At 47.6% G+C, this 11,854-nt stretch overlaps 1 protein-coding gene across 6 annotated transcripts in view; it reads right to left on the bottom strand.

Annotated features, from left to right (window-relative positions):
- trak1a (trafficking protein, kinesin binding 1a) overlaps positions 1 to 11,854 on the bottom strand; it is a 39,839-nt gene that overhangs the window by 4,535 nt on the left and 23,450 nt on the right. For all 6 annotated transcript variants that reach the window (XM_031576709.2, XM_042709191.1, XM_031576706.2 and 3 more), the window contains 11 exons: positions 10,880 to 10,996; positions 10,218 to 10,318; positions 7,967 to 8,075; positions 7,292 to 7,370; positions 6,494 to 6,624; positions 6,029 to 6,103; positions 5,688 to 5,825; positions 5,025 to 5,101; positions 3,971 to 4,198; positions 3,333 to 3,664; positions 732 to 1,196 (listed from right to left, as the gene is read on the bottom strand). In XM_031576709.2, coding sequence (XP_031432569.1) covers positions 732 to 1,196; positions 3,333 to 3,664; positions 3,971 to 4,198; positions 5,025 to 5,101; positions 5,688 to 5,825; positions 6,029 to 6,103; positions 6,494 to 6,624; positions 7,292 to 7,370; positions 7,967 to 8,075; positions 10,218 to 10,318; positions 10,880 to 10,996 — 1,852 coding nt within the window. The remainder of the gene's footprint in view (positions 1 to 731; positions 1,197 to 3,332; positions 3,665 to 3,970; positions 4,199 to 5,024; positions 5,102 to 5,687; positions 5,826 to 6,028; positions 6,104 to 6,493; positions 6,625 to 7,291; positions 7,371 to 7,966; positions 8,076 to 10,217; positions 10,319 to 10,879; positions 10,997 to 11,854) is intronic.

Below are 11,854 nucleotides of genomic sequence, written 5' to 3'. Positions count from 1 at the left end.
CAACTATGAAACCTTTTGCTTAAAAGGGATAGTTCAAAAAGGACAAATTTGTACCGTTTAAAAGTTCATGCCAGTCAACCATATCAGGATTGAACAAGGCCAGAATGAAAAGTAACAATCCTCTCCCATGGTTCAGAAAAACAGCGACCTACCATTACCTAACATTACCGGCATGATGAGGTGGAGTAGATGACCTTTACTGCTAAGTGAATCACTACTACTAGTGAAAAGCTACATTTGCCATCGAAACCCTGAAATAGCTCGTCACGAGGCACTTTGAAAGGCTGTGAAAAAGACCTCTACTATTAAAAAAAAATATTTTTTTGTCTGTTCTCCATTCTCATGCTTTGGATTATTTCAGGAGAGGAAAGTGTGGAATGAAAGCACAGATTGAAACACATGGCTTGATTGAGGTTTGAATGAGGGGGGAGATGATTCGAATGGAACATGAGGAAATCAAAACAATAAAATGCAAATATATACTCATATAATGAAACATGGCGCCAGGCATCTGAGGGTGGGGGGTGATGTGGGTGGACGTGTGTGTCAGCGTGATGACGTGGAGACCCAGAGCAGCACTCTCAGTGGCCAACACATCAGCCACCCCACTGTCCCTGGGACGCTGGGAGGACACGCTCAGCCCTCTCCTGGCCTGGGAGCTGTGCTGAGAAGAGGAGGAGGAGGAGGGAGGGAGGGAGGGACGAGGGGAGGGGGTTAGAGCACACCCTCACCGGAGGACAAGCCTGCAGCCTCGGCCATCTCCAAACTTCCTGTGGACACCTGACCATTTCCTGTCCCTGCAGCCGCCGCTGCTGCTGCTGCTGACGGCTCTTGGTCGAGGCCATCGCTGGAGCCACTGAAGTCGTTGTTGTTGTTGTTGTTGATTGGGGTGTTGTTGTTGGGCATGGTGTTGTTGTTGGGCAGGGTGTTGTTGTTGTCGCTGGCGAGGGAGGAGGTGGAGGAGCAGCGGCTGAGACAGAGGCGACGGCGGCTCAGGTGACCCGAGGCGGTGAGGCCCGTGATGGACAGGCGCTCCCCTCCCGCCTCGTCCTCCTCCAGGTCGGTGAAGCGGTACACCTCCTCCAGGTCCAGCTCCAGGGGACGGAAGCCCTTGGTGACCACGCCCGGCCGCGGGTCCAGGATGCCCCCCAGGTTGGGCTGGGCTAACTGCTGCCACTGGTGCAAAGTGACTGAACCTGGGAGACGCAGGAACAAACAGAGAGGGGGAGAGGGAGAGAGGAGAGAAACAGTTAGGCATTTAGTTAAACACAAAACTGAAAAACAGAAGAATTGTAAAAGGATCACGTTCGATTCTAACAGAAATGACAGAAAGAGATTTAGACTGAATCTGAACAGTTCTCACACCAGTCTTCATGTCATGGCACATGTCCTACGATGACCAGAGACTCAGGGTATTTGTAGTTGTACACTACATTGTTTGTGAAAGGAGAACTCGCCACAAAAACTTTGGCAACCTGAGAGTACCTCCATTCATAACATGACAAAAAGACCTTCTGTTCTCAGATCAGCTATTAGTTGTCAACATCAGGTCCTGTGGAGAAACCAACTGCCCATTGGACCACTGGGAAATAAATCAGCACAAACGGTGATATGTATGGTGTGGCACTGTGGCAAGACCAGACAGAGGCTGAACACAGAGAAGGTAGATGTGAGGGACTGGGGAATGGTTGAGTCCCCCTTCTCATTTCAGTTGTGTGGGTACCATCTCTGAGCTAGATACACTTGGGATTTCCAAGAATCGTGTTGATTGCAAAGTGAATTCTAATCGCTGTTGAAGTAGAGTCCTCTCATATGTTGGCACTTAAGTCATTCAGACAGAGAGGTTTGTGAGGAGGTCACATGCAAATGAATGCATACAACCACGCATATAAAACAGACATCCACACTCCCACATGCACACACACACACACACACACAAATATATTTACATGCACACCCATATAAGCATATACACCGACACTAAACACGACTGAATTCTTATCACAAAATCACTTCACCGAAATGAATAATGTGAGACTGTGGTCTATGCACTGGTTAGGGTACAGGCACAGTAGAGAAACTCAAAAAATAAAACATGGTAAGAAAAATGATAATAAGATTTTATTGACAAATCCTCAACAAAATAATGAACACACTCAAAAAGACAGGGTGAGAAGTTTTAAAGACAACACAACAATTCAGTCCAAACAGGTGACTGAAGAACAACATACATGAGTTCTGTCAGTGCAAAGAGGAAGGGGAACAAAGTGCTTTGATCGAGTTGCAGAGCATGCCAGCTATGAAATAGCACAATCCAAATCCATCGGTATGTGAAGCAGAGACAGCATAATGCACTGTCCTATTCAACTAATATCGGTAAGACCTTCATATTACTACAGAAAAACACAATCCTTAACAGGTCAAAACTGAGTGTTAAAGCTTTCATCAACCAAAGCCCGTTGAATTTAAATCAATGGGATACAAATACAGTTATACTGCATGATTAATGCGCTGTCTTAGGGAAATTCTAGGAGCAGCACCTCTTTCGGTCACAAGGGGGCATGAAAGAGCAAAGGTGTATAAATCACCAGTGTATCACTGTTACTGGTCATAACAACTACATAGAAACATTAAAGTGCATAGACATAACATTTAGAAACTACTACTACCAACTAGAAATACAAAATCCCTTCCCCTACATCAAAGACAACAGAATCAAGAAAAACATTTGACAAATCTGATTCCATACAAAGACTATGGGGCAAATACAAACTACAGTACATGTAACACAAACACTACTGAAGTGAAACAGAGTGCTTTAAGCTACTGCATCCACTCTGTTGCCCCTGCTAAAGAATGGAAGAAGAGAGAGGAAGACAATCTTTAAGCTGAGAAAGACAGCGGGTCCAATCACACAGCATTTGGGACTCGAACCTAAAGCAGTACAAAAAAAAAGAAACTAGATGGACTTTTAGGTGGGTTGGACATTGAACCACCTATGGCTAACCGCCAATATGGCTAATGACACTCTATTGGGGGAACACCATATTAATGAAGGCAGTTTGAGCTGTTTGATTAAAAGTGCTATGGCTTCTTATTGGATGAGTGGCCCCTCTCAGATCTCAAACAGGCAGTGTGGCTGTGTGTGGCGGAAGTAGAAGGAGTAGTGCCTGTCGAGGGCATCTGTGTCCTGGTGCACCAGCGACCACAGAGTGCCTAACAGCACCGTGGGGAGGGAGGTGGGGGAGGAGGGGAGGATGAGGAGGAGGAGGAGGAGGAGGAGGAGGAGGAGAGGTAGAGATAGAGAGAGTGGCGGCGGCCAGTGAGGTCACCTTCCAGTGGCTTAACGATCTGCAGCTTCTCGGGCAGGTAGGAGCGCGGGCCGTAGAAGGAGAAGCCGGAGAGGCCGGAGTGCAGCGAGGACAGGCCCAGGGACATGATGCTGTCCGTGGGGGTGAGGGAGCCGTCCTCCCCCCCCCTCCCCTCCGACAGCCCGTCCTTCTCAGACAGCTCCTGCAGCTTGCGCTCGCGCTCGTCCTCGAAGAAGCGCCGCTCGCTCATGTAGTTGTCCCGACGCAGGGTCAGACGTCGCAGCGCCGCCGCCAGGTCCTGGGAGCCCGGCGTGCCGGGGGTCCCCGCCTGCTTCCTGTTCGAGTCGTCTGATCTGTTGCCCGACCAGAACAGAGAAGCAGAAAGAGACTGAGGAGAGTTGCACAAACAACACAAAGTCTATTTCTATTTGAAAGGATCATAAGGACAACAGGAAACTCAAATGCATATCTATCAAACGCTTGGTAACGATTACATCTACATATCCTCCTATTTCACCTTACAGGTTCCTAAACAGTTATTGGCAGACTGTCCATTCCCAGTCCCTGATGTGTGTTCTGACCCTGAGGAGTGTGGGACAGCCCTATCCATGAGTGGAGTCTGACGAGGGGTAAGGAGACAGTAGTCTGCCGGGGCTGACCTGTCCTCGGGCGTGTGGCCCTCCAGGATCATGCTGCTGGCGCGGTTGTCCATCATGCTGCCGCCGTACATGCTGGAGCGGGGCGTGCTCACGCAGCTGGAGCGCCGGGAGTTCAGAGACGACGTCTGATTGGACCCCGGGATGTTCATGGGGGAGGGGCCCGTGGAGCGCTGACGCACCGTCTGGTTGACGTTACGCACCGTCTGGAAGATACGCTTCGGGTGCAGCCTGGACAGACACACAGACACACAGACACACAACATCAGAAGATACGCTTGGGGTGCAGCCTGGCAGACACACAGACACACAGACACACAACATCAGAAGATACGTTTGGGTGTAGCCTGGACAGACACACAGACACACAGACAGACATCATCAGAAGATACGCTTGGGGTGCAGCCTGCACAGACACACAGACACACAGACAGACATCATCAGAAGATACGCTTGGGTGCAGCCTGGACAGACACACAGACACACAGACACACAGACACACAGACACACAACATCAGAAGATACGCTTGGGGTGCAGACGGGACAGACACACAGACACACAGACACACAGACACACAACATCAGAAGATACGCTTGGGGTGCAGACGGGACGGACACACAGACACACAGACACACAACATCAGAATACACGCTTGGGTTCAGCCTGGACAGACACACAGACACACAGACACACAACATCAGAATACACGCTTGGGTTCAGCCTGGACAGACACACAGACACACAGACACACAGACACACAACATCAGAAGATACGTTTGGGGTGCAGACGGGACAGACACACAGACACACAACATCAGCAGGGCATTCGATGAGGAACATGGAAGTGTAACCTTCCCATGGCAAATTGATTTGAATATGTAGTCCTTCTTTCATAGTTCAAAATAATGTTAAATGATGTTAAATGATACCATATCTGCAGATGACCAGTCAATATCCTACAATACTACTTGAGAGGGAGTTTCGAGAACACTGAACAGAGAAGTGACTCTACAGCCGATGGAGTGATTGTTTGGGTGGATTTCTGGACATACGTACATGTGTTCCTCTACGTCAGGATCATCCATCTGCAGCTCTTTCCTCATGGTACCCTCGATCTCTGCAGCCAGAGAATCCTGAGAGAGAGAGAGAGAGAGCAATACCACGGTCAGACAGCAGAGGGCAGCACTAGAGACTGGGGCCAAACAGGGCCAAGTCGGGTAGTGTTACAACCTCTCTTTTACAGACACAGACACACACACACACACACACACACACACACACACACACACACACACACACACACACACACACACACACACACACACACACACACACACACACACACACACACACACACAGGTCACAAGCAAAGAAATACACAAAGAAAGTGGAGCCTTCCGTGAGCTGTGGTTAAATGATACATTGAAGATATTTTACAGGGTCATCTGGTGCAAACTCTCTCTCTCTATATTATTATTTTGAAATAATAATTTCGGTCACCCACACAAAGCCTCCTGCCCAACTCTCTTACCATGGGGAAAAGGCTCAATTCTCTTACCATGGGGAAAAGGGCTCAACTCTCTTACCATGGGGAAAAGGCCCAACTAAAAGGCCCAACTCTCTTACCATGGGGGGCCAACTCTCTTACCATGGGGGGCCAACTCTCTTACCATGGGGAAATAGGCCAACTCTCTTACCATGGGGAGCCAACTCTCTTACCATGGGGAAAAGGCCCAGTGAGTTGAAGCGGCGTGAAGCGGCAGAGGGGAGGGTTTTGTTCCTCAGGTTCTTCAGCTCCTCCTGTGCCTCATTCAGCATTTCCAAGCATTCAGCATACTTGTCCTCCAGCTCTCTCAGCTAAACACACACACACACACACACACACACACACACACACACACACACAAAAGAAAAGAGTTAAACAAAGGGTGATAACAGTGAAGAGAACAGAGCAGTGCATAAAGTGATAATTAATAACTAATTAACTAATGATTAAGACTAGATGACAGCAGTGCAGTCATAAGGGCCATGTACTGTATATAAGGGCCATGCTGGGGTACCTCGGCTGTGAGCTGTCGCTGGGCATCTTTGGCAGCTCCCAAATGCTGGGTCAGCTCCTCATTCTCAACAGCATACTGGAAAACAACACAACCACCCATGAGATCACATTACAAGGTGAAAGCACCTAAACACAGTTTGTGTGTGTGTGTGTGTGTGTGTGTGTGTGTGTGTATGTATGTGTGCATGTGCATGTGCGTGTGTGTGTGTGTGTGTGTGTGTATATATATGTGTGCGCGTGTGTGTGTGTATATATGTGCGTGTGTGTGTGTGTGTATATATGTGAGTGCGTGTGTGTGTGTGTGTGTGTGTGTATATATATGTGCGTGCGTGTGTGTGTGTGTGTGTGTGTGTGTGTGTGTGTATATGTGTGCGCGTGTATATATGTGCGTGCGTGCGTGCGCGTGCGTGCGTGCGCGCGCGCGCGCGTGTGTGTGTGTTGTTGTTGTTTACGATTTAAGACGTACAGCCTTGGACTTCTTCTGCAGGTCAACAATCTGGGACAAGAGGTGGGTGATCTCCTCTTGCTGACGAGACGCATCGTCCGTTTTCCTGGCCAGCTCCTCGGCCAGAGATGAGAGCTGGAAGTTAGCGTCTCCTAAGAGAGAACGTTTGGAGGAGAGGAGATGTGAAACAGGCAGAACAACAGGGAAGAAATAGGTTGAGATGGCTGCAAATGCGCAGTGAATAAATGATGAATTCTTCTGCACGTGTTTTTTAGACGAGGCCCGCTTGAGCTCCCGGGGACGTGAGGCATGAGAGTGCATGTGCGTCAGACACGGCACACGACCAACTCAACTACAACATACACGAGACACACGAGCAGAACCCAGCGACGTCAACCGCTCTTAACTGGATCAACACGGTCTCTAATGCTCTCTCAGTGGCTGGGCCAGTTGTGAGGGGAGCAGGGTAAAACTGAGGGCAGGGTGGGGGGTGGGGGGTGGTGTAACGCTGCTCTGTGGCAGGAAAGAGTGTCCGTTATGGGAGGACTTACTGAGCTCCTTCACACAGTCATTCACAAGAGTGGCCGTTACGGGAGGACTTAATGAGCTCCTTCACACAGTCATTCATTCACAAGAGTGGCCGTTATGGGAGGACTTACTGAGCTGCTTCACACAGTCATTCACAAGAGTGTCCGTTACGGGAGGACTTACTGAGCTCCTTCACACAGTCGTTCACAAGAGTGTCCGTTACGGGAGGACTTACTGAGCTCCCTCACACAGTCATTCATTCACAAGAGTGTCCGTTATGGGAGGACTTACTGAGCTCCTTCACACAGTCATTCACCAGCTGCTGCTCCTTCTCCTCGTAGCACATAGTCTCTGTCTCCAGGTGATTGGCCTAAGGGGGAGACAGATACACACACACAGACATAAATACACACAAACACAAACGGGAAACCTTCACACTGCTATTCGTTTATCTGTTTTTGTTTATATCATTTTGAAATGAATTGCTTTCTGGACCTTGCAAACACTTCTACACAAATCAGTGACTTCTGGAGCACTATAGCGTGGGACGTCCTGCTCAGACAGCTCACTTCTAGAGCACTATAGCGTGGGACGTCCTGCTCAGACAGCTCACCTCTGGGGCACTATAGCGTGGGACGTCCTGCTCAGACAGCTCACTTCTAGAGCACTATAGCGTGGGACTTCCTGCTCAGGCAGCTCACCTCTGGAGCACTATAGCGTGGGACGTCCCGCTCAGACAGCTCACCTCTGGAGCACTATAGTGTGGGGCGTCCCGCTCAGACCCTTCTCAGACAGCTCACCTCTGGAGCACTATAGCGTGGGGCGTCCTGCTCAGACAGCTCATCTCTGGAGCACTATAGCGTGGGACGTCCCGCTCAGACCCTTCTGGATCACTATAGTGTGGGACGTCCTGCTCAGACCCTTCTGGAGCGCTATAGCGTGGGGCGTCCCGCTCAGACAGCTCACCTCTGTACGCAGGCTGATGTTCTCCTCCTCCAGGTCCTTCAGCTTCTTCTGCAGCGAGTCCAGAGGGAAGCCACCGGGCAACAAGGCTGTCGACTCATTCCGCCGGACACTGGCCACACAAACAGAGAGCCACACAGCAGGGTCACACGGGGCAGGTTTCTACCCCACGGTTGGGCAGATTTACAGCAGAGCAAGCTCCAAGTACAGACTGATGGAGATAATTACCAAACACTGTTAATTACTTCAGAATATAGGAATCAAGTGCTTGTATTAATAATTACCTTTTATGCTTTTCATAACAGTGACATGGCTTTTCTGTGTTTCTGTGTATATGTGTAACTTTGATTAACTGGCGCCACTTATTGTTTTCTCGACCCTGAGAAGATACTAGAAGCTCAGTCGAGAACTAGATGATTAAACATTTATGGCGTCAGCATTAGATAAATCTTAAGTATATAACCCTTGTGGTTTGTGAGTGTCAGGGCTTCACTTTTCATCCTTGTGTTGTGAGTGAGCCCAATTGCAATGGTTATTGAATAAATATACTGATCTACAACTTCAGAGTCCAGAAATAACTTAAGGGTGAATTTTCACCTAACACAGACCATGTGTCACATAGGGCAATACATGAAAACATCCCCACGGCAGTTGAGCAAAGAGCAGCCACTGCTAGACACGGCGGATGCACACAGATGCCATGGGTTTAGAGTGGCTAGTTTATGCTAAGTCTTTTCTGTTAGTCAGACAGATACTTGTGCTACTATGAACATGAATAGGCCTATGACACGCTTATGATTAGACATCATCCCTTTGTTGCCTGTTCACAGCATGTGAAAGTGATCGTGAACACCATGTGAGACGCGTACGTGAGCCTGAAACACTCTCCTGGACTATACCTGTCTGTCTGCACTCGCAGCCTATGCATTATTAATGCAGCACGGCAGCACACTGCAATCTTATATGAAGAATCAATGTTTTAGCACCACTGTAATGAGACCTGCACGTGGTGTACTGTATACCTGCCTCATGCCTGGGAGGGGGGGAGGGGGGGGGGAGGAGTAGCAGCACCCCTAGTATCCACGGAGATACTAAAACAACAAGAGTAGCTATAACACACGATGCATGTTATTTTATAATAGACATATTATTTTCTTAATTTATTTATAATAATGAATCCAAAAGAGCATTCTTCCCTCATGACCTACAGTAAACTGGCCCTCATGGCTCGCCACACCTGTTTAGCTGTCCATGGCTAACTTGGCTAATCGCACCATGATCAAGTGTTCAAAATAAAAATCACCTGCTGAATTCTATTTTATTGGGTGAGCCAGACATGTACGTTACGACCTTTCAACACGCATGTGTGTTTGTCAGAAACATTACAATTTTATTATTTATAGTATATGAAAATTACTTTAAAATGTTTTAAGTTACATTGTATAATGTTATACATTTTATAAGGTTAAGAACGTAGCTAAATAATTCTGTTGAAATCCTATATCGCATCAAGAAATGTATATCACTAAACTATTAGAGTGGATTGTTCCCATCAGTGATATTCTGAATCCCTGTGGGTGAAGATGTTCTTCTCCCTCTTCTTGAGTAAACTTGAGTATTCACGATGCATTCATTGAGCCAACTGCTCAGACAACTGCATTAGACACCCAATAAACAAGCCCTTAACTGACGTTTTAAGTTTTTCATTGTCATTTAAATCACAGGTGCCTGCCATTTTAAATGCCTCTTGGATACTCACCCTTTGTCATTTCGTAAACAATTTTGAACACCTGATGTGTATGTGTGATTAGCCAAGTTCCTTCCTAAATGTGAACACCTGCAGCACTGGATGAAGACAGGTGTGTGAGGGCTGGGTGGGACTGCAGCACTGGATGAAGAACGGTGTGTGGGGCTGAGTGGGACTGCAGCACTGGGGAGAAAAGCTCCATGACTGCCTGCCACTGCAGCAGCTCCGAGAGGCTCCTTCACAGCAGGAGGCCAAGGAGTCCTCAGCCCCACTCTCTCATTACTGAACCTGAACGCCTCATAGGGGACTATTACCACTCGCAATAACACCAGGATGACAAGGGACCTCAGCAGACTATTCAATTAGAGGTGACTAGTAACACACTAGGAATTTGTCTACTGTATGTCAAAACCTATAGAGAATGCAAAGGATGAAGGTGGATGTCGGGCCTGAGGGGGCAGGAGAAGAGGGAGGGGGGGGGGGGGGGGGGGGCGGGGGGGGACTCACGGGGTGGAGGTGGCCGAGTCTCCTTCGCACTCCTCAGCCACGCTGGTGTAGAACTGGAGAAGCTCATCTTTCATGGAGAGGTCGTGACGCAGCTGCGACACCTGCGCACACACACACACACACACACACTCGCTCAGGCAGGGCCTCCACATTCAACAACAGCTACGTATGGGGGACCAGGTGGAGTGAAATCACCCACAGCTCACACAGCAGTAATCAACCTCTAATAAGGAGGACCATCATCAGTGACTGGTCGAGTTTCATCACTTAATGAATTAATGAATGCACATTAGTGCTCAGCAGAGCTTACGAAAGCTACTCCAAAGGGGCAAAGCTTAACCTCTACAGGGTTTAAGTACTGAACTCTTAAATGACATCCTCAGATTACACAATCTAAAGTGGCCTTCAGGATAAGAAAAGATTAATAATAATATTAATAATAATAATGGATTTTATTTGTATGGCACACTTTAAAATACAAAATACGTCTCAAGGTGCTTTACATGGTTAAACAATCCCAATAATAAAAGAAAGTAACAGACACTGATATTGAGATTGGGGGCCAGAGGAGACTCCTCCAAATAGCCCATTCCATTTTCTGGAGATAAATCAACGCTCTCATCGGCTCTCTCTTCCTGATTTCACTCCTCCCTTCAGCCTACCTCCTCCCGTATGTGTTCCACTTGCTCCTCCAGGTATTCATTGCGTTCACTGAGGGTTTTGTTTTTCTTCAACAACGACTGGCCAATGCGGGCAGCAAGCTCCAAGTCACGCTCTTTCTGAAGTGGGGGAGAGAATCAGATGTCTGTCCGGGTCAGCCAGATGTCAGTGTCACAAATAAAGCACAGCATGGAGATGTTGGTGTGTTATACACCAAACTGGAACACAGCGGGTGGAACAAACCAAAAACACTAACAAACAAACCATCACAGAGCTACTGAGTCACACCCCAGTATAGTATAGTACATCGACTCGTGGACCACACCTTAAAACAATTTGATACTATTCACCTGCTGGACTAAACGGTATGATTCAGTGCCTGCCTACTAGGCCAATGCAAACTAATCAGAAACACAAAATGTATGACAAATACACAACTTTAAAACCCAGAGATATACATACAGACAGGTAATGAGGACTTTAAAAACACAGAGATATCCATACAGACAGGCTACGAGGACTTGTACGTCACATCTCCACAGAGCAACTGTTGGATTGGAGTCTTTTTGGTGATCCTTTCAACCTGCTAATTTGACAAGACCAACAGGGAGAGGTGACCTCAAACTTATTTGACTAAGAAACTAAGATAGCATGCAAATGACCTGCTATGGCATTCAGGAACATGGCTTCTTTGATGTGCACTATATTCGAAAAGGGTTATTTCAAATGCCTGTCATGTATAATAAATATTGCAGTTGAGAACAATGCCAACATATTAAAAAGAGGTGATGATCTTCCAAAACAGAGACCAAAGTTGGACACCTCTTCTTAGCCCACCCATGTGCTACATAGCCCTCAAAATATGTTGGAGCAGAATGACAGACTCCCTGTTTAGGCCATCATATATCAGTCTCTATTTCATTTAAATATGTTGGAGCAAAATGACAGACTCCCTGTTTAGGCCATCATATATCAGT

The sequence above is a fragment of the Clupea harengus genome, chromosome 11 (genome assembly GCF_900700415.2).
Source record: "Clupea harengus chromosome 11, Ch_v2.0.2, whole genome shotgun sequence".
NCBI classification, from domain to species: Eukaryota; Metazoa; Chordata; class Actinopteri; order Clupeiformes; family Clupeidae; genus Clupea; species Clupea harengus.
Note: the sequence above shows the minus strand (reverse complement) of the source record. Positions and strands in the feature narration are given on the sequence as shown.